Below are 23,186 nucleotides of genomic sequence, written 5' to 3'. Positions count from 1 at the left end.
AAAATTAATTATTAAAAAAACATTGTAAAATGACAAAAATACCCATATCACATTTGATGTTTTATTTTGAATTGCTTTTGAAGTTTTTTATTTAAGGAGTATTTTTATCTAATTATTTTTTATGAAGCTTGTGACACTAGGAAGAAGAAGATACGGAGGGAAAAAATTTGAGGAAAAACATCGAAAATAAAAATGTCATAAAACAAAAAAGGAAAAAAAAAAAAAAAAGGAATGCCGGTTTCCGGTTTGGCGGTATTGGGCTGGGGGGAAGTGGTTAGAGCAGGGGGTGACTGGTATTGAGGAAGGATACAATGCATGTAGCAGAATCAGATGTATGAGAGGAGAGAGAAGGAGAGAGAAAGAGAGAAGGTGAGAGCGACACCTCCGTACTTCCCTCTTCCCCATATAATCTTCTCCCAATGACACATATATACCCAGACTCCCCCACACCTTCCCACATTTGAATTTCAACACGCTCTTCCTCTTCCTCCTTCTCCACCTCCATTTTTTTCCCTACTTGCTAGGGTTCTTCCCCAAATGCTCCGTGCCCTCATCGCTCTAATCTCAACGCTTTTCGTCTTCGACTTGTTTGCTTTTGAAATCTCTGGATTCTCGTGGATTGTTACGAGCCCGCGACCATGCCTGCCCTCGTTAATTCCAGCGGTGAGTCTCTGTTTTTTTTCTTTTCTTTTTGCTTTTAATTATGTGGGATTTTGATCTAGTTTTGGTGAATTTTGGTCAGTTGCTTTTATGGGTTTTGTTAATCTTGGTTTAGTTTAAATGGGTTGGTGTTAAAGTTGTAAACTTTGTATCCAATTCGTATTGATCTGTATGTTCTATAGCTTTAATCTTTTGGTCCCTTGGTGGTTGAAGAATGCTTAGATTTAATGCCTGGTTGAATTTTCAAATGTCTTAAAGTTGTTGAAGATCTTATGTAGTGTGCTTTGGATGTTTGTTATGTTCAGAAATCTCATACCTTTATGAGTTTTTAGGGGAAAAAATTAGCTGAGAAATCCCAATCAGTGGTATTGTAGATTCAATAGGATTGTATAGTAAGTTACATTGAATGGTAATCCTTACAAATTAAATTCAATAGGAAAGCCTGTAATTTTGTTAAGACTTAAGATTTGGCATGAAGAATTTCTGGTTTTGAACGAATTTGTGGATACTTGTAGCTGAATTTAGTTTTTGTTTTTGGGTTTTTCCAGGTGACGATGATTTCTACCCTGGGGGTTCTTTTTACTCAAATCCCATGGATTTGGGTTGCCTGTTGTCAATGGGCTCCCATGTGGATGTGTATTGCCCTCCTAGCAAGCGGGCTCGCATCAGTTCCCAATACGCCTCTGGAAGGAGCGATTTTGAACAAGTTAAGAATCCGTCAATCAACGTTCTTCCCGATGAATGCCTCTTTGAGATTTTCAGGCGCCTCAAGGGTGGTAAAGAGAGGAGCTCTTGTGCATCCGTCTCTAAGAAGTGGCTTATGCTCTTAAGCAGTATCCGGAAGGTTGATCTATGCAAGAGCCCTGTTGTCGACAATTCCAATGACGCTGAAATGATCACTGGTGATGAAGATCAAGAACAGGAAAATGATGGTTTCCTCACAAGGTGCTTGGAAGGGAAGAAAGCAACGGATATTAGACTTGCTGCTATTGCTGTTGGAACCAGTAGCCGTGGAGGACTAGGAAAGCTATCGATCCGAGGTAGCAACTCATTCCGTGGAGTTACCAACCTTGGCCTCTCGGCAGTTGCTCAGGGATGCCCTTTTCTCAAGTCTCTTTCATTGTGGAACATCTCTTCCGTTGGTGACGAAGGCCTGATTGAGATTGCTAAAGGATGCCCTTTGTTGGAGAAGCTTGATCTTTGCCAGTGCCCTTCAATTTCCAACAAGGGTTTGATTGCAATCGCAGAGAAGTGCCCAAATTTAAATTCTTTGAATATCGAATCGTGTTCAAGGATTGGGAACGAGGGCTTGCAAGCTATTGGAAAGTCTTGCTCCAAGTTGCAGTCCGTATCTGTCAGGGACTGCGTTCTTGTTGGCGATCATGGAGTATCTAGTCTGTTATCATCAGCTTCTTCTGTGCTGATGAAGTTAAAGCTTCAGGCTTTGAACATCACGGATTTCTCTCTTGCCGTGATTGGACATTATGGAAACGCTGTTACCAATTTAGTTCTCAGTGGTCTCCAGAACGTTAGCGAGAAAGGTTTTTGGGTCATGGGTAATGCTCAAGCTTTGCAGAATCTGGTTTCATTGACAATCACATCATGTCGGGGAACAACAGATGTCAGTCTTGAAGCCATTGGCAAGGGATGCACTAGTTTGAAGCAGATGTGTCTTCGCAAGTGTTGCTTTGTATCCGACAACGGGCTGGTAGCTTTTGCCAAAGCTGCAGGATCACTTGAGAGCCTGCAACTGGAGGAGTGTAACAGAGTTACACAATCGGGAATAATTTATGCCCTCACAAACTGCGGAGAAAAGCTGAGATCTCTCACCTTAGTGAAGTGCATGGGAATCAAGGATGTAAGTTTAGCAGTACCTATGACCTCTAGTTGCAGATCACTTCGATCCTTGTCCATCCGAAACTGCCCTGGGTTCGGTAGTGCTAGCCTGGCCATGGTAGGAAGGTTGTGCCCTCAGCTACATAATATAGACTTGAGTGGTCTATATGGAATGACAGATGCAGGGATTCTCTCACTTCTCGAGAGCTTGGAGGAAGGGCTTGTCAAAGTGAATCTTAACGGATGCTTGAATTTGACGGATAAAGTTGTTGTGTCGTTGGTTAGTCTGCATGGGGATACCCTAGAGGTACTGAATCTTGATGGGTGCAGGAAGATTACTGATGCAAGCTTGGTGACAATCGCAAACAACTGCTTGTTTCTTCGTGAGCTAGATGTGTCGAAGTGTGCAATCACTGACTCTGGCCTTGCTGCCCTTTCTTCCGCAGAGCAGATCAACTTGCAAGTCCTTTCCATTTCTAGCTGTTCCGAAATCTCACACAAAAGCCTCCCTTCCCTGAAAAAATTGGGCCAGACCTTGATGGGGTTGAATCTCCAACATTGTACTGCTATCAGCAACAGATCAATTGAGCTGCTTGTGGACAGCTTGTGGAGATGTGATATCTTGGCCTAATGAGGAACAGAACAATACGCCTATATAGCGAAGGAGAGAAGCAGATATGAAGTAGGGGTAAGATCAAGAAATCAATGGAATTCGGGTTAGATTCGGCAGTTCTTAGATGTTAAGCTCACACGGTCAGTCCACACGCGTATCCACGTTCTGCATACATAATTTTTGGTCCATTGGTAGTGGCCTTGCCGGTAGATCAGCGGCTTGGTTGTTTTCCAGGGGGACTTTGGCAGATAATCATCATTTTTTTGCAGGCTTTCTCAAACGGGAAAGCCTGTTTCCGCTGTTTAGCCTCCCATCAATGGGAGGTTGCCTCTCTTCACCGCCATGGTTCCCCTAGAATACAGTCCACCAACCGCTGATATAAGGTGTTTCCACTTGCGTTCGGTCCTCTTTTTGTTCCGCTGGATGGTTTACGTGGTGTTTTTAGCTTCGTCCCTCATTCCTTAGTCGGCGTGTTTGATTAAGCTTTACATATTTTCAGTCTGATGGAAGTCTGTTGTCTGAGATCTTAGTTTTCGTTTGTGTTTATGTTTTCGGGCTTGCACATGTTTACGGGACTAGTTTTCCCTTTTCATGCGCATATGTAGTGTTTCGATGCTTTGTGCGGTTCAAGGGATGGGGTTTCTCCTGCGTTTTGGGCTTCGTTGGTGGCAGCGACTCCGGTCGTTCTGCCATGGCAACCTTGTTTTAGGGTTGTTATTTTTCCCAACCAAGTCGTAGTTTTGCAGGTTTCTCCATGTTTATGAATTGTACTCTGCACCTGCTAGTAATGTAATTAGCCTTTTCCTCTATATACGTGGGATGCATTTCTCTTATATACACGTGATTGGTGATTCTCTCTCTCGGATCTTATGTCCTCACCAGTAAGTTAGGAAAATTGAAAACCCAAAACAAAAACTGAGGCTTACGGTTTTGGTGTTGGAAAAGAATGGTGATAGTAAGTAACCCATAGAGAAATGACTTGACACTTCTTCTATTTGGACAATGGGATATTCTAAACTATTTAGCAACGGAGTCAAATTAGGGTGAATGGCAAAGTTCTAGGGTTCCACCACCACTCGCACAAAAAGGGCCTTTTGTATATCTTTTTTTTTCTCGTCTCTATCCGTGGTTCCACACGATTGAGAGGCGGCATGCGGCACTGGTACACAGATTCTCATAAGCGTACACGGGTGGTGCACCTGCCTTAAATTTTTTTTTTTGAACAAATGATATTATTTACAATAAAGAGGAGGGGATTGATTTAGCATCACGAAGAGGAGGATGTTGGTTTAGCGTTATAACGGAATGGCAATAATGTTGTTCAATTTCGCAATCGAACTTAAAACCTTTCACTTAAAAGGAACACCACTAGACTGTAGTATTAAATGACGGTGCACCTGCCTTAATTAATTTGCCTAGTAGACATCGAAATGAATGTCATTTTATACACAGATGGCTTTTTGTATCTTTTTTTGGATAAGGATTTTCTCTCCTTTTTCTTCCTTCTCTTCTCTCCTCCAAACACTCAAGATTTCCTTTATAGAAAGAAAAAAAAAATGTAAGAGGAGAGGGAAGAGAGAGAAAAAAAAGAGGAAACAGAATCTCCATCCATCTTTTTTTTTTCTCGTCTCCGTCCGCAGTTCCACCCGATCGAGAGAGAGGCAACATGCAACATCTGTACTTACGATTCTCTTAGGGTAAAGGAACGGCGCATGTGCTCTGGTTAGTTGACCGAATTCACTTTTAAATGAATGACACTTCATGAGATTTTAGAGGGCAACAGTTGGAAACTTGGAGGTGGTGGTGGTGGTGGTGGTATCTCCTTTGTTGTTTACAATGAAGACATGGTGGTGAGGTGAGGTGGTAGAAATGTCAGGGTGATGCAACTGGTGACTGAGTAGTGGTTGAGCTACCCAAGGTAGTGAAAGCAAGCAAAGCAGCCATCTTTTCTGGTCTGGTGAAAGAACGGCATATGGCTACAGTGTTGATTCTTTTATCATCTGAATGACTCTTTGTCCTTATGTATCTCTAAGCGAAACTTGGGTAAAAATGTCCAACTAGCGCAATTAGATGGGATCAAGTGCGGTCAAATGAGATTAAAATATATTCGTGCTAAAAGAAACTTTAGTAGGGCTATTTAACTAACGCAATCGAATTGAATGAAATCACGTGCGGTCGGTAAGATTGGAACATAAAATAATCTCATGCTTTTATAAAATACGTTTAAACGCGTGATTTGTGGTAGGGGGATTGATAGCCCACTATTGCTGCGTCCTCTCAGCATGTGGTTCTTCTGAAGCCTCAGATGTTGAGCAGTTAGACTGTCTCTGTGCACAGAATCTTCCCTGTTTCTAGAAAAAGAAAATCATTAGAATTCCATTCATGCCATTCTTAATCTTATAAGAAAACACATGGATTGATGAGGCCTTTTGAGCAAATTGTTGTTTCTCTTTCGCCCTCACTAAAATAAAAATTTATAGTATGGTCGATGTCGTCTATAAAGTACACCAGAGCATAGTAGAAGATCGTCGTCTATCACAAAAGAAAGAAATTAAAAAAATAGTTCTTTTCTTTTTTATGGCACACCACTGCAAAATGTAAGTTTATCTGTGCAACTCCTGGAAGCATGAGCATGAGCTCTTCACTTTTGAGTTGGTACACAGTTCCTCATCAATCAATGTGATCATGGTGATTGGCATGGCAATTAATGCAAGGTTTACAACTTAAGAAAACTTGGTAACACCCTGTGTAGAAAATGCTTTTAGGTTTTAAAACCTACTATCTTCCAACTCTCTGCGGAGTTGTATATTCCATTCACATGGGGTCAAGATTTAGCAGAGAAATTTCAGCGGGATTGCTGACATGTCATAATTTACACTAGTGGAATTAATATGGGGTCGAATATATTCATGTTCTTGCTAGAGTTGGTTTACAAATACTGTAGTCAGACTGTTCTACTGAAATTTTTTACAAAATTGAAGTTCATATATGTTATTTAACAGAGAAGAAAGCAAATGGGGATACGGGGTTTGCATGATGAAAAGGTGGAGGGGCAATTGTACACAAATAATTTGAAAAAGCAGGCAAGGAAAAGTCAATTTAGGCAGAAAAACTTGTAACTTCAGTCATTCACACTGAAACCTAAAGTCAGATAAACTGCCAGTTTGCTCCAGAAAAAAAAGCTTAAAAAACAGTATCATCCATCCATCAAAACTCAGAAGATGCATTGCTTCAGCCAGTGATCAAAGTCACACTCATAAACCATAGCTGCTGCTTCTTCTTTTCCTTTTCCATTGATGGCTTCTTTAAGAAAATGCCCAAATGGGTTAAGGATCACAGTCATTATCTTGTTTCTCACATTCTTTCCTTCCATTTCAGGTAACCGAAACGAACCCATTTAAGTCGAGACATCGCTCTGTTAAAAAAGAATTGTTATTAGCACTCCAAATTAGTTGTCGTGGACTCCTTCTCCATCATGACAATTCTTTTGGCGTGTATCTTGGTTCTTCTAATTATTTTCTCCTTTGAAATGTAGCTGAGTCAATGTTGAAGAGAGATGGCGATCAACGGTTAAAAAATCAAATGAAGACGGTGCTGGGATCGAGGCCGCCGCAATGTGCGAACAAATGCATGAGTTGCAGGCCTTGTACGGCCACTCTGGTTGCTTCTTCACACCACAAGAGCAGTAATCTCAAGGCAACAACTTATCAAGGAGATGAGAGCTATTATCTCCTCTCATGGAAATGCAGATGCGGGAACAAGTTGTTCCATCCTTGAATATATTAGATTTTAGTTTAACGTAACGATGTTTCTGCAAGCAGCTTGTAGCTTAAGTGATTAAGAGCATTTACTTGTGTCGGAGGCCGTGCGGTCTTCTGACTCGATTCCACCTTCGCCAGATATAGTTTGTATTCTAAAAAATAAAGTTTCAAGGGGTCCCTGCTTCCTATGTACTCAAGCAGCTATGATCTTGATACAGAGACTTATGAGCTCTGGAGTCCTTCCATGGATTGCTCTTTAATATTAAGGCAGGGAAGCCCTTTGGATTGTTGCTGCTTTCATTGTGATTACTTGAAAACATTCATTTGCACAGAATTTTGGGTTGGATTTCCATTAAAATCATTACAATATAACTCGACGAGATTCTTTGAGTCTCGTCGGTGTATATAATGAATCATACGTTTGTGGCTCTCATCAATACCCATATAGCAACATAACTCAATAGATGAAACTTTGAGAAATTCTCAGGTGCCACCAGTTGTATATAAACATGTGATGTGATGAGAAATAAAAACGTAGTTACATATATACATTTAGTAATAGGAGGTACTTTCTAAAGTGAAAATGTCGATGCAAGAGAGAATACTTGTTGAAAACATTAAGAAACTGCTGTAATGGTGGACAAAATGAACAATCTTCACGATTTATACATTCTGCGAATCATGTTCGGCGGATACTAAATACATGGCGATATCTCTCAACGGAAACCAGCTACATTTTTCTTCTTCATGTTTTTAGGGTTAATAATATCGAAACGACAAACTTACAGAACAAAATTACAAGCAAATACAACATGTGAAGGACACGCTAGCTTCAGAACATGTCGCTAGAGAAATAGCCTTCCTTTGTTGGTCTGCTCGCTGATTTGCTTCACACCCAAGGAAATGGATCAGCAAGCCCTTGTTCTAAGAAGATTCGAACTATCCTTACCCTCTTTTGGGTTCCAAATAATATCTTTTAATTTGGCACAGAAATTCTTGTAAAACTGCAAAACGAACCGTAAAGAATCACAGGAAAGATAAATTAACAGATGCGAGTATGCAATCTTCAAAGAAATATTGTACAAGGAGAAACAAAATACGAATCACGGAATGCTTTTTTGAGTACTTGAGACTCGTCAAACGGTCACATAGTGTAGCAGCCAAGTATGACAGGCAAACAACAACGAACTAGAATTGAATTTATGGCATCCACTAGAAGCAAACCTTATGATATTCAAGAGTATCTCCGGCGGCCTTTCGAACATCTACCATGAAAAGGGATGGTCCAACTTCATAAACCTATATGCAAAAGATAACGATCATGTTAAATAGTAGTTGTACCGAATCCAGTCCTCCTTTGGGAATATAATTACAGTGGTTATGCTGACAATCTTAAAGATTACCTCGAGGACAACTGCAAATTGTCCCATCCTATTTGCTGATATTCCTTCAAGTCTTGTCTGCGGTGCAAAAATTCAAACACGAAATTAAATGTGATGTTAAATAAAAGGTGAAAAAGGAACCAAATGATTTTCAGGTAGCAGCATCCAGAGTACATACTAGTTTCCAATACAAAGTACTAGGGTAACCCAACCAATCATACTCAAACCTCAACTAACAACACTAGTCAATGTTGGACAGCTGAAGCCGAGGTGCAATAATACCTTGTAATTGCGCGTATGGACCTTGAGACTCATTGATTCTGCAACAGCTTCTACATTTGAAATTATAACTTGAGCTGGTTTGCGGGAAACAAATCGGGTTTGCCGATTTACATAATCCTGCAAAAGGTAAGAGCTTTATAAGTTTTAACAAAATAATAAGTTAAGGGGAGGCCAATAATTGGGCAAGGGAGTAAATGTGTGGCAGCACAAGTGCTGAATGTATACAACCATACCTGTCTTCGGTCAAACAATGCGGATAGATTTAGCCCTTGGGATAGGGTAATCATCTCGAACGCATTCATTAACAAAGGACCACCATCCTTAATTTCTGACCGCTCCGGTATATATTGATCCTGTGACATAATACCAATAGTGTAGAAATACTTTCTTCTTAGTTATGAAATAGACTTTGAAATGCATAAACTATGCCAATTAAATACATCTCTGCAGACATTAGGTTATCACTAGTTTATCGCATCCTACTAATCTGTACTTCACCATAACGTAAATCACAAAACTTTACAACTATGCATTAGAAGATTTCTTAAAAAGTGTATAACACAAAAGAAACATTAACCAACCTCAATATCCTCAAAGACTGCACGAACATCATCCAAGCTTACTTCCTCATCTTCTCTATATTTGACAGGAGCATACTTTTTCTTAAACCATGGATCATTTCTGATGACATCAATCCGAATTCGCTGCATTAACACATGAACCAGTTAAACAAAGTTAGGAAAATCCTTAACACTCCAAAAAATGTAGATTTTCTTTTTTCTTTTTTTTTCCTTTAACTGATTGTAGAAACCAGTTTTTTTGCTCGATTATAACGCATTCGCTATCGCCGTATGGCTTCCAAAAAATTAGAATTAATTTTATTAATACTTGTATAATGACGCTGAATTTGATCAATAAAATATAGTGTGAAGTTAATCATATAGACCTTTAATCAATTGGCAAAAAAATAACTAATATCTGAATATACTCACAGTTTTAGGATTGGGATCAAGTATCTTATGTATCAATTTATTTGCCTCGGGAGAAAACCAATATGGACAGGAGAACTCTGCTGCAGTAATCTACAGACAAGACAACAAAAGAGTTAGAATCTCATACTCTCTAGCAATATCCACAGAGTCCATATAAAAAAAAACATTGAAGGAATGACGGGAGGGACCAAATCCGCATTCCTAAGGGTCATAAAAGTATAAATGTGTTCTGGAGCCTATCTTGGTTGCATTGCTGATACTGTGATACAGCATTTTCAAGTATGTGAGTAGGCATGCAATAGGATAGTTACAACATACAAGACATCTCAAAGGCACAAAACAAAACAAAAAATTAAGTTCCTGTGCAAAATGTTTGAAATAGTGAAGGAAACCATTGTGTTAGACATGAACATTCCAAACGTTGTATAACCATAATTCTTATACTGAGTAGAACAATGTAAACATACTTTGCTATAGAGGGTATATAGATTTGTCTCATCAAATGGGAGGTATCCAGCCATCAGAACATACAGGATGACCCCACATGACCAAATATCAGCAGCAGCTCCATCATAACCCTGATCGCCGAGCACCTGTTGGGCATTGGTAACAAATCATATTTAGCATAAGATTTTGTTCTCTCCAGCTGACTTCTATAATTATTGTTTTTTTTTGCACAAATTATGAATTGACAAGATAGCTATCTCATCAAGTGGAAGGTGTGAACACAGCAGTGAAGTTTCTAGAAATTTTACCTCAGGAGCAACATAGTTTGGGGTTCCACATGTGGTGCGAAGAAGACCGTCCCCCTGCTCAAGGATTAGGAAACGCAGGAGCATTGGTCAGAGAGATAGATGAGGAGAAAAGACGAACGGGTAAAGTACAAGAAAATCATACACATAAAATTAAAATTCTCAAGCGTGATTGAATATTAACATAACAAGATCATCCTTACTTGCAGGGGCAATGCACTTAGTCCAAAATCAGAAACCTTCAAATTTCCGTAAGCATCAAGGAGAAGATTTTCGGGCTGTAAATGTACATCACAAGGAAAAGAAAGAGAAACTATTAGAACCACAGCACCGTATAGAAGCCATAAAAGCAATTGGAAAATAGCGCCAACAGAATATTGGTTTGCACCTTCAGGTCTCTGTGGTACACACCCTTACTGTGACAGTGGGCAACTGCATCCACAAGCTGTTGAAAGTATTTCCTGGATTCATTTTCAGGAAGCTTTCCTTGGTGAACCTGTAGATAAAAATTTAATTGTTAAATTTTCTAACATAACGACACGCCTATAGGAATGCAAGTGTAGTGATTATAATGATGGTCCGAATCTTGAAGAAGTAGCCTTACAATTTTATCAAACAATTCTCCTCCAGTTACAAACTCGAGAATTATAAATATCTTTGCTCGACCAGCCAAAACCTAGAATTTCGAAGGGAGAAGGCATAGAGAAACAGGGCCAAAGAAAAAAATGCACATCAGCGGAGATGCCAAGACGCAAATATAGCATACAAATTTCCAAATATTCACAGAAGTCCTCGGAAATGAGGCATTAATTCAGAATGTCATAATCATACCTCATGCAGCCTTACTATATTAGGATGCCTGACAATCTTCATTATTGATATCTCTCTTTTAATCTGAAACATTAATAGAAGTTAGCTCACATCTGCAATCCAAGACACAATTATTTAAGGGAAGAGAAAAAGGTGAATCACCTGATCAACCATTCTGTGCTTGAGAATGCTGCTTTTGGCCAAAATCTTCATGGCCACGCCTTCGCCGGTCTCGCAGTTCCTCGCAAACTTAACCTTGGCGAATGTCCCTTCGCCAACCACCCGCCCCACTTGATACTTCCCTACCTTTCTCGACTTGTTCATTGTCGTCTCTCTGATCTCATTTCCCGAAAAAATCACAGAACCAAACTTTCCGATTCCCGGAAATTCAAACTTTCACGATCAAGCAACACAATTTCAGCTTCAATTTCTCCCAAGTTTTCAAAAATAACACCAAATTAGAAGAAAACTCAATCAACCCAAGTTCCAGTGCTCTTAATTAAGCATGAAAATCGAATCTTTTTCAATTAAATTCAATTAACACGTAACTGATAAACCCTAAGACATTGTTTGGGTGCCGAGTGATCAGTGATGGATCATGGAGCATAAACAGAAATTGGGAAATTCAATTCGCGTGGCTGTGATTTGCGGCAATTAAAATTCACCACAAATTAATCGGGAGGTGGAGAACCGGAGTGATATAGCACGTTCCGGCGAGGCAATTATCGGAGAACGAGAATATTGTCGTGGATAGACGCCGTCAGGCTTTCAGGTTCCTCCGGGTGCTCCGATTAATGTGTCTCATGACTCTCGTCTTTGTTTTATGAATGTTGCAGACGACGTGACGTGTACGAAAGTTTTGTAATTCATGGCCCACCAAGTGTTGTGTGTGTATATATTATATATCACTTGTTTTGTAATATAATATTTTTTAGGAAATATTATTGGTATTTTAAATTTCTCATTTTACATTTCAAACTTTCTATATTTAGAAACATAAAATTGAATCATCATTATTTGTCATTTGACGTGTGTCTTAGTTTGATCAATGTGAACCGAGTCAGACAGAAAGATGACAGTTTGGCGAAACTGGCTTCGTTGAAAATGTTTTTAAAATAAATCAAAGTGCTTTAAAAAGTGTTTTTGGGTTTCAAAGTACTAGAAGTGTTTTTTTCAAAATTCATTTGCATTTTGATTAAAGATTGGTTATAAAAATATTTTCACTAGAAACGTTTTCAGATATTTTAAAAGCATTTTCAAATAAATCTTACCGTTGAACTTTGGGTGTGTTGTGTTCGAAGAACCTCTTCATCCAACTATTCAATTAGGGTTGGTAGGAATTCTGCTATTTGTGTAAATCATTTTAATTGATGAATTTTTTTTTTGTTTAGCGTTTTGCTCGGCCTTTGAGCCTCCTTGTAACTCAAAAAAAGGAAATTATACATACAAAAACATTTAATGAGATAAACACATTATTTAACATGGCATAATACAATCCAAAAAATGAAAACATCGATTTTATTTTGTTTTATTTGTAGAAATGTTGAGCTGCATGTAATCGAACGAAGAATAACTTGGCTAGTTCCCAAAAAAGTCGTAACCTTTTTCGTTTTGTTCATAGAAAAAGTCGGTGCGTTTTAGTTTGGCTACTTGTTTTGGAGTAAACAATTTGTCAAATAATCCAAACAAACATATAACTTTAAAATGGAGCTGATAAAAGAAGCCACCTCGGAATGACTCAGCCGTTAGGACAAATTTCAAACTCGTATTTTACACTATTCGTTTTAAATTCAATTTTTAGTACTAGAATCACGCAATGATGATTAAGGGAAAGCTAAAATGCCTCTATGAGTTTTTCTGATTCAAATAAAAAAAATAAAAAACAAACTGTCATGACTTCATCACCAGTTATTCTCTTTAAAAAAAAAAAAAAGTAATGGGGCTGACAAAGATGAGAAACTACTTGCCACATATGTAAAGTTATATTGATGTACACAGCTAAAGTATGTAGTTTGATTTTTCTTCTCAATCGAGATTATTTCAGTGTTTTTTTTTTTTGGTTAAACGATAGATTTTGTCGGATTAGATATTAGATTAACCACTACCAGGTTTTTAGATTATTTTTTTGTTTTGACTTCGTGAAATTATGTAAGTTAAGGTGAACAAGTAATTAGAAAGACTTGCAGGTTTTTAATTGTTAATAAAATAAATAGCTTGAGTTAACGTATGCTAATTAAAACATTAATTTGAGGACTACAAGCAAAACTATTTCGCTAGCACGATGGAATAATGATACTGTAGACTCTCATGAGCTTACCACGTGGTGTTTATTTCTAATTTTCTAATAGCTAGATTATTGATGAAGAGTGTTGCTCAAACAACTCACATGCCATATTTTCTCACCTGTTTTTTTTATGAAAATTTTAAAAGCATGTTTAATTTTGTGTAAAATGACTTTTAAGTCCTAATAAAAAACCATAAGAACAAATTCTAATGACATATTTAACATGTATTTCCAAATCAGATCTATCTCTAATTCTCTATGATTGATAGAGAAAGATTTGCAACCGATATGGTGATCTTAGCAATAATCTCAAAAAGTTTGAATTATAGTTCTTGATATTGATGGTCTTGATATTGACAATCTTCATTATTGATATCTCTCTTCATGGCCACGCCTTCGCCGGTCTCGCAGTTCCTCGCAAACTTAACCTTGGCGAATGTCCCTTCGCCAACCACCCACCCCACCTCATACTTCCCTACCTTTCTCGACTTGTTCATTGTCGTCTCTCTGATCTCATTTCCCGCAAAAATCACAGAACCAAACTTTCTGATTCCCCGAAAATTCAAACTTTCACGATCAAGCAACACAATTTCAGCTTCAATTTCTCCCAAGTTTTCAAAAATAACACCAAATTAGAAGAAAATTCAATCAACCCAAGTTCCAGTGCTCTTAATTAAGCATGAAAATCGAATCTTTTTCAATTAAATTCAATTAACACGTAACTGATAATGTGTCTCGTGACTCTCGTCTTTGTTTTATGAATGTTGCAGATGACGTGACGTGCTTACGAAAGTTTTGTAACTCATGGCCCACCAAGTGTGTGTGTATATATTATATATCACTTGTTTTGTAATATAATATTTTTTTGAAATTGTTATTGACATTCTAAATTTCAATTTTTTATATTTAAAAACAAAAATATTTTTATGAGAAGTGTAGAATAAGATTTCTGGAGTATCAATAACATTTTTTTTTTTTTTTCCTTTACAATGTGCATGTTTGAATGAAACCAAACAATAAACATGGAATCGGATCATCATTATTTGTCATCTGACGTGTCTCTTAGTTTGATCAATGTGAACTGAGTCAGACATAAAGAAATTTGGTGGACGACGGTTTGGCGTAGTTGGTTTGTTTGAAAGTGTTTTTAAAATAAGTCAAAGTGTTTTAAAAAGTGTTTTTAGGTTTCAAAGTACTAGAAATATTTTTTCAAGATTCACTTACATTTTTATTAAGAATTTGTTACAAAAATATTTCCACAAAAAACGCTTTTAGATATTTTAAAAGCATTTTCAAATAAGTTTTATTGGCCTTTGAGTGCCTCCTCATCCTACTATTCAATTAGGGTTGCTAGGAATTCTGCTATTTGTGTAAATCATTTTAGTTCATGAATTTTTTTTTTTCTTTTTAGCGTTTTGCTTGGCCTTTGAGCCTTCTTGTAAATCAAATAAAAAAGGAAATTATACATACAAAAAACACTTAATGAGATAAACGCATTATTTAACATGACATAATACAATCCAAAAAATGAAAACATCGATTTTATTTTGTTTTATTTGTAGAAATGTTAAGCTGGATGTAATCGAACGAAGAATAACTTGGCTTGTTCCCAAAAAAGTCGTAACCTTTTTTGTTTTGTTCATAGAAAAAGTCGTTGCGTTTTAGTTTGGCTACTTGTTTTGGATTAAACAATTTGTCAAATAATCCAAACAAACATATAACTTTAAAATGGAGCTGATAAAAGAAGCCATTACAGAATGACTTAGCAGTTGGGATAAATTTCAAACTCTTATTTCACATTATTTGTTTTGAATTCGATTTTTAGTACTAGAATCATACAATGATGATTAAGGAAAATCTAAAATGTTTCTATGAGTTTTTATGATTAAAAAAAAAAAAAATTGTCATGACTTCATCACCTGTTATTCTCTTTAAAAAAATAAAAAAGTAACGGGGCTGACAAAGATGAGAAACTACTTGCCTTATATTGATGTACACAACTAAGGTATGTAGTTTGATTTTTCTTCTCAATCGAGATTATTTTAGTGTTTTATTTTTTTTTTGTCAAACGATAAATTTTGTCAGATTAGATGTTAGATGAACCATTAGCAGGTTTTAAGATTATTTTAATGTTTTGACTTGGTGAAATTATGTAAGTTAAGGTTTTAAGATTATTTTAGTGTTTTAAGATTAGCCACTTGCAGGTTTTTAATTGTTAATAAAATACATAGTTTGAGTTAACTTATGCTAATTAAAACTTTAATTTGAGGACTTACAAGCAAAACTATTTCGCTACCACGACGGAATAATGATACTGTAGAATCTCATGAGATTACCACGTGGTGTTTATTTCTAATTTTCTAATAGCTAGATTATTGATCTTAATTTCAGGATTAGTCCAGACAACTAGATTAATGAAGAGTGCTGCTCAAGCAACTCACATGTCATATTTTCTTATCTGGTTTTTTGATGAAAATTTTAAAAACATGTTTAATTTTTTGTAAAATGACTTTTAAGTCCTAAGAAAAAACCATAAGAACAAATTCTAATGACATATTTAACATGTATTTCCAATCAGATCTGTTTGTATCATACTTGACCAATCCCGAAACTACTAAGCACCGGCCAACAGCATACCGTCAAGGACCCACAAGACTTTTCCTCCAACTAGGAGGCCAATCACAACGCGACACGTGTCGGTATCAGAAGCCAATCACAACGCAACACGTGTCAATATCAGAGGCCAATCACAACACGACACGTGTCAATGTCACAACAAAACTAGAAACTCTCTTCTATAAAAGGGGAGCATTCTCCCACAATAATCCCTAATGTCATTTGTACTAAACTATTCACTAGAACTCACTAAAAGAGAGCTTGAACCTATGTATTTGTGTAAACCCTTCACAACTAATGAGAACTCCTCTACTCCGTGGACGTAGCCAATCTGGGTGAACCACGTACATCTTGTGTTGTTTGCTTCCCTGTCTCTATTCATTTACATACTTATCCACACTAATGACCAGAGCAACCTAGCGAAGGTCACAAACTTGACACTTTTTGTTGTACCAAAGTCCTCGCCGATTTTGTGCATCAACATTTGGCGTCGTCTGTCGGAATCGCACTTATTCCTACTTTCTCCAGCTTTGTTAGGCTGGTTCCAACCATTCGCACACTTTCTTTCGACCAGGCATCCCTCTCCAACATGGGGAGTGAAAGGAGCCATAGCACGCAGAACGACACCCCCCTCGCACTTCGTGCAAAGCAACGAAAGAATGAACGAAAGAGGTTTGCTCTTCAGGCTAAAGTTGATGAGCTAGAGGCTCAGAACAACAAGATAGCGATAAAGAATGAGATCCTCCAGGAACAGTATGAGAAGCTCTTCGGAATGCTCCATGAAGCTAGGCATACTCAAACACACGAACTCATCGCCCCCAGGGAAGTTAACCACCACTTGGGTGCCCCCCAACACAGGGGATCACCTGCCTTCAACATGGATATCCCTAATGGGGAGCGAGTTACTCATCAAGGTGTTGATCAACATGAGACCTCTCTCGACCCAGCTGCTTCGACCCGAAGCAGAAGAAATGGAGGAAGGCACCTTCTTGCAGAAGGAGTAGAAAGATCAAAAGTCGTTTATCACGATTGCCGGGACTTCCTAAGGCAACGTCGAAAGAATCCCATCCACATAAGCTCGAAGGTCAATGATCCAAGGGTTTCTGAAAGATTCAGTCATCTCTCATGCCCCCAAGCCAACTGCCAATTTAGGAAATGAGCGACATGTCCTAGAGGAATATGAAGGTACAGGGGACTCAGGGGCATTTCAACAGGCTCGCCCTGGAAGTCAGTACGGTGAGTCCAAAGAAAAATCTCATGCCCTTGATTAAGCTTTCCTACTTCCAAGAGGAGATGGAGACTTACGGAAGAAGGATCCAGCAATACCTGACTCCACTCAGGACCCACTTGTCCTACAACTCCTTGAGGAAGTAAACAAGTTGAAGGCCGAATGTCAGGCCGAAATACCTGACTAGAACCAACCTAGGCCTAGCCCTCTTACAAGGAGGATCCTCGACACCCCCTCCAAGCAAAGACAAAGCAGAAGCTTGGCTTATAGCTCTACACTGGAAGGGAGGACCCGATTGAACACCTTAACCTCTTTGAGTCCACCATGGCATATCGGATGCACATCGACGAAGAACGATGTCTTCTCTTCCCCTCTACCTTCTCTGGCGGAGCTCTGAATTGGTATTATCGTCTTCCACCTGAGACAGTAGACTCATTTGAGGAACTGAGGAAACTATTTATCTCTCAACATATCTTCCAGACAGATCGCTTGCATTCCGCAGATGACTTCTACACTATTCGCCAAAAGCCAGACGAGCCACTACGAAAGTATACCGGCCGCTTCAGCCATAAGTATTCTCGCTACGCTGAGGCAGATGACAAGACCGCCCTCAAAGCCTTCACGGCAGGGTTACGTGATTGTTTCTTCAAGTACATGATCAATGCCAACACTTGGAAGACTTACTCTGGGGTGATGGCACATGCTTACAACCACGCCTCCGCCGAAGCAAGAACATACCAAGGGAACCCCTATATGGTTAACCCCTATCAACAAGTGGGAGGTGGAAGTCAAGTTCTACCAAGTGAGGAGATCTTGGCCATTCAGACACCCATTGCATCATCTCCTGCCTCATTTAGCTACTCGCTAAGTCACTAAACATATTTGTCTCTTGGTAAGAGGAAGAATTTTTACTCTCAGCAAGCTTATTACAACAAGAGGGATAAAAATTCGTATCAAGACAACCAAGGGTGAACGTACCGTTGACTATTATGACTATGGGGCCAAGCCTCATTTTTTCAAAGTGGAGGACTGGGTACTGAAGGAAATGCTATTATAAGAAAGCATACACATTACAAATGTTTTGATTCTCAACCACTTGAGATCTTTTGTCACACAAGCCATTCGGCAAATATTTAAAGAAGAGGGAATTCAGACAACTTATTCTGAGTCTTTTGCATTCCTAGCACTAGAACACTTGGTTTACGCTAACCTACCCCTGTACTCCAACTCAGAGCTTCAACATGCGTACTTTGACATAAAGTATGTGATACTAAGTGTTACAACCAACATGGTTCACATATCGAAAGCATGGATCCCTTCATGCATAGCAAAACATTCATAAGCATCACTCATGTCAATAAACATGAACATCATACATTCCAACACATTCATACATAAACATCATACATTCCAACACATCCATACATAAGCCAACTATGCTTCGAAAGGGTTCAACATACTTTGTGTCATTCGACACTTGCTACAATGTGCCTCGACACCTCGCCCTTATTCTCACCAACCAAGTGATGAAATGTGAGGAAAGAACTCATCTTCATGTCACCAACGAGGTGATGAAATGTACAACCTGTACTCTCCTTCATGCCACCAACCAGGTGATAAAATGTAAAACCTGTACTCTAATATCATTTGGCAACTTGCCACTTATGCCACCAACTAGGTGAAGAAGGAACTTATTTTCATGCCACCAAACAGGTGATGAAATGTACAACTCGTACTCTCTTTCATGCCACCAACCAGGTGATGAAATGTACAACCCGTACTCTAATATCATTTGGCAACTTGCCACTCATGCCACCAACCAAGTGAAGAAAGAACTCATCTTCATGCCACTAACCAGGTCATGAAATGTACAACCCGTACTCTAACATCATTTGGCAACTTGCCACTCATGCCACCAACCAAGTGAAGAATGAACTCATCTTTGTGCCACCAACCAGGTGGTGAAATGTGATGACAGGTGATAAAGGAACTCACATTCGTACCACTAACCAAGTGATGAAAGCAACTCATCATTCATTCCACCAACCAGAAGATGAGTGATACAACTTGTACATGTGAACTCCTAGCATTCATAAATAATCAAAAACCCTCAAGCTTTTCAACTCAACTAGGGGAGCACTTATGCCTAACAAGAGTTATAGTCACCAACAAAGTCTTATTGCAAGCCAACAACGGCTTCAGTGCATGGTATACGAAGATCAAGCTCTTCAGCCCTCTTACATCTGCTTTAGACATTTCTCCTTTGTAACAAAGCTTCACACTACAGCTCGTAGAAAGCTTCACACACTTTTGATCAAGACTGTTCGAAACAAATTCAATTTATATGGTTCATCCAAACCTTCGACTACTACAAGGTGTGGCTTGCATCACAATCTCTTGCTCAATAGTGTGGAAGCAAAATTTGTATATGTTGTCTCTCTTCCACAAAATTTGTATATGTTGTCTCTCCCACATTTTCAAATTTCTAATTTTTCCCAAAAAAAAAAGAGGAAATTGGGAAATTCAACAATTTCAACAAATAGACGGTAACTACAAATGTCAAAAGCCTCACACACTCTTGATCAAGATAGTGTGAAGCAAAATCAATTTATGGTGCCAACAAAAGCTTCAATAAGTGAAGGGCAACAACAATTCTCAAAAGCTTCACACACTCTTGATCAAGATAGTTTGAAGCAAAATCAATTTATGGTGCCCAACAAAGCTTCAATACAAAAGCTTCACCATAAGAGCTTCAACAAATGGAGGGCAACAACAAATGTCAAAAGCCTCACACACTCTTAATCAAGATTGTGTGAAGCAAAATCAATTTATGGTGCCAACAAAAGCTTCAACAAGTGAAGGGCAACAACAATTCTCAAAAACTTCACACACTCTTCATCAAGATAGTGTGAAGCAAAATCAATTTATGGTACCCAACAAAGCTTCAACACAAAAGCTTCACCTACAAAGTTTCAACATCAAACAAAGTTTTAACAACAAAGCTTCATCAATGGAGAGCAACTACAATTCTCAAAAGCTTCACACACTCTTGATCAAGATAGTGTGAAGCAAAATCAAGTTATGGTGCCCAACAAAGCTTCAATACAAAAGCCTTAACACAAAAACTTCACCTACAAAGCTTCATTAATGGAAAGCAACTACAATTCTCAAAAGTTTCACACACTCTTGATCAAGATAGTGTGAAGCAAAATCAAGTTATGGTGCCCAACAAAGCTTCAATGCAAAAGCTTCACCTACAAAGCTTCAACACAAAAGCTTCACCTACAAAGCATCACCATAAAAGTTTCACCTACAAAGCCTCAACACAAAAGCTTCACCTACAAAGCTTCACCTACAAGCTTCAACACAAAACCTTCAACACCAAAGCTTCAACACAAAACCTTCAACACCAAAGCTTCAACACAAAAGCTTCAACACCAAAACTTCAACACAAAAGCTTCACACACTCTTGATCAAGATAGTGTGAAGCAAAATCAAGTTATGGTGCCCAACAAAGTTTCAATACAAAAGCTTCAGCACAAAAGCTTCACCTACAAAGTTTCAACACAAGAGTTTCACCTACAAAGCTTCAATACAAAAACTTCACCTACAAAGTTTCAACACAAGAGCTTCACCTACAAAGCTTCAACACAAAAGCTTCACCTACAAAGCCCCAACACAAAAGCTTCACCTACAAGCTTCAACACAAAAGCTTCACCTACAAAGCTTCACCTACAAGCTTCAACACAAAAGCTTCAATACCAAAGCTTCAACACCAAAGCTTCACCCACAAAGCTTCAATACAAAAGTTTCAACACAAAAGCTTCACCTACAAAACTTCACCCATTAAAAAAAAAAAAAAAAAAAAAAAAAAAAGAAATGAGCCTAGGCCTCCCCTTCTTTGGGTCTAATAACTTTCATACCAAATATATATGAAGGAGGAATTTTGGGCAACCACTTAGAAAGGAAAATGGTGAAGTTTTGTTTGGAAAATTGCCTACTAGCAAGACACCTCTCTCGTCAACTTTCTCGACCGGAGACTTGGGGGACTCCTACCATATACCACTACACCTTGGTACTCAGAAATTTCGCGACTACTCAATGCCTTGGATTTTTCAAGTCCCCAACCGAGAAGTTTTCCTTACTTAAGAAATTAAGGGAGCACTACTTCAACCTACAGAGTCCACCCACGAAGTTTCAACATGCAAACTTCAACAAAATAAAAAATTCAGGCTCGGCATCATTGCTCTAATTGAAGAGATCGAGAAGTCTCAACAGCCATTTGCCAACACCGTTGTCGAAGAACAAAGCTTCGCCATACCACATTTACTACTTTGTCAAACAGCAAAAGTATCCCATATCATCAGGATCGAACATACTCCAGGTTTGACGAACTTGTTTTGACCCTCAAATTCTGGAGTCGGCTCGCTCCTTTGGAGGAAACCAGAAAACCTTCCAGCCCAGTTCAAGAATACACCTGTGGAAAGTCAAGTACAACAAAGCACGTGTCGATTCGTCCGTTTTCTCCAAAAACAAGAGTACCTCATATCATCTCTTCTCCTTGTTTCTTCTCTTTATCCTTATTGCTGAATGAGAGACAGGGAGAATGAGTACAATCAGCCGGAACCCAAGATCAACCTACCAATCTGAGACTGATTGCTTGGAACCTTGATTGCTTACCTTGTCTGTCGCCTCCTTCGGCAGATCTCCTTACTTAGAGACTTGGGGGATTCCTACTATATGGTTTGTATCGCACTTGACCAAACCCGAAACTACAAGTAAGCTTCAAATGAAAATGATACATTACCTTGTGCATCAACACCAACCAAAGATACCACTCCTGGATGAAGGAAAAGTACTTCCAAGAGAAGATGCCACATCTACTTACAGGACAGAGAAAGCAAGTGAAGGCGACACCACACTTCGGTACTTAGAAGTTTCGTGATTACTCAATGGCTTGGATCTTGCAAGTCCCCAACTGAGGAGCTTCCCTCACTCGGGAACTTAGGGGAGCATTGTTTGTATCATACTTGACCAATCCAGAAACTACTAAGCACCGATCAACAACATACCGTCAAGGACCCACAATACTTTTCCTCCAACTAGGAGGCCAATCACAAAGAGACACGTGTCAATATCAGAAGCCAATCACAACGCGACACGTGTCAATATCAGAGGCCAATCACAACACGACACGTGTCAATGTCACAACAAAACTAGAAACTCTCTTCTATAAAAGGGGACCATTCTTCCACAATAATCCCTAATGTCATTTGTACTAAACTATTCACTAGAACTAACTAAAAGAGAGCTTGAACCTATGTATTTGTGTAAACCCTTCACAACTAATGAGAACTCCTCTACTCTGTGGACATAGCCAATCTGGTTGAACCACGTACATCTTGTGTTGTTTGCTTCCCTGTCTCTATTCATTTACATACTTATCTACACTAATGACCAGAGCAACCTAGCGAAGGTCACAAACTTGACACCTGCTGTTGTACCAAAGCCCTCGCCAATTTTGTGCATCAACAAGATCTATCTCTAATTCTTTATGATTGATAGAGAAAGATTTGCAACCGATATGGTAAGGGGCTTCAATTCTTAGCAATAATCTCAAAAAGTTTGAATTATAGTTCTTGATATTGATGGCCTTATATTTGGATCATGGGAAGAGAGAAAGAGAAGAAGAAAATGAGAGGAAAAAATTTGGTCGGCGGCAAGGAGAATGATGGCAGGTGCGGTGGTGAGTTTGGTTGTTGTTGGCAAATGAGTTCTACCGCTATGTAGTTATTGAATTTGTGCTTTTTTCTCCATCTTCAATTTTTGTTTTAAATTTCAAACATAGGAATATTTAGGAATAATAGTGGATGGGAAAAGATGATTAGGTTTTTTGCACTTTTTATGGTGGGTGGATAAATAAGACAAAAGAGGTGGCTCTAGCAACCATTTGACAACCATTTAATTTTC

At 38.6% G+C, this 23,186-nt stretch overlaps 2 protein-coding genes across 3 annotated transcripts; one reads left to right on the top strand and one right to left on the bottom strand.

Moving 5' to 3' along the window:
* Window positions 1-346: 346 nt before the first annotated feature.
* On the top strand, window positions 347-3,918 carry LOC103958329 (EIN3-binding F-box protein 1). The gene is made up of 2 exons (XM_009370582.2): window positions 347-663; window positions 1,209-3,918. The coding sequence occupies exons 1-2, from the start codon at window positions 639-641 to the stop codon at window positions 3,125-3,127; spliced, it is 1,944 nt and encodes a 647-aa protein (XP_009368857.1). The 5' UTR covers window positions 347-638; the 3' UTR covers window positions 3,128-3,918.
* Window positions 3,919-7,504: 3,586 nt separating this feature from the next.
* Window positions 7,505-14,075, bottom strand: LOC103958331 (CBL-interacting serine/threonine-protein kinase 24). 2 transcript variants are annotated; one of them, XM_048585261.1, is made up of 15 exons: window positions 13,767-14,075; window positions 11,251-11,309; window positions 11,110-11,172; window positions 10,883-10,954; window positions 10,667-10,774; window positions 10,482-10,556; window positions 10,282-10,335; window positions 9,994-10,119; window positions 9,527-9,616; window positions 9,116-9,238; window positions 8,768-8,887; window positions 8,535-8,651; window positions 8,274-8,330; window positions 8,095-8,169; window positions 7,505-7,874 (listed from the first exon to the last, which is right to left on the bottom strand). In XM_048585261.1, exons 1-15 carry the CDS (start codon window positions 13,867-13,869, stop codon window positions 7,779-7,781), a joined length of 1,338 nt encoding a protein of 445 aa, XP_048441218.1. In that variant the 5' UTR covers window positions 13,870-14,075; the 3' UTR covers window positions 7,505-7,778. The 2 variants fall into 2 exon arrangements, with proteins under 2 accessions (XP_048441218.1, XP_009368863.1); XM_009370588.2 differs by lacking the exon at window positions 13,767-14,075 and having other exon boundaries at window positions 11,251-11,898.
* Window positions 14,076-23,186: the final 9,111 nt, after the last annotated feature.

This window comes from the organism of the source record quoted next, unplaced genomic scaffold, assembly GCF_019419815.1.
Source record: "Pyrus x bretschneideri cultivar Hongxiangsu unplaced genomic scaffold, Pyrus_bretschneideri_v1 Contig1, whole genome shotgun sequence".
NCBI classification, from domain to species: Eukaryota; Viridiplantae; Streptophyta; class Magnoliopsida; order Rosales; family Rosaceae; genus Pyrus; species Pyrus x bretschneideri.
The sequence above is the reverse complement of the archived record's forward strand: the minus strand, read 5'-3'. Positions and strand labels throughout refer to the sequence as shown.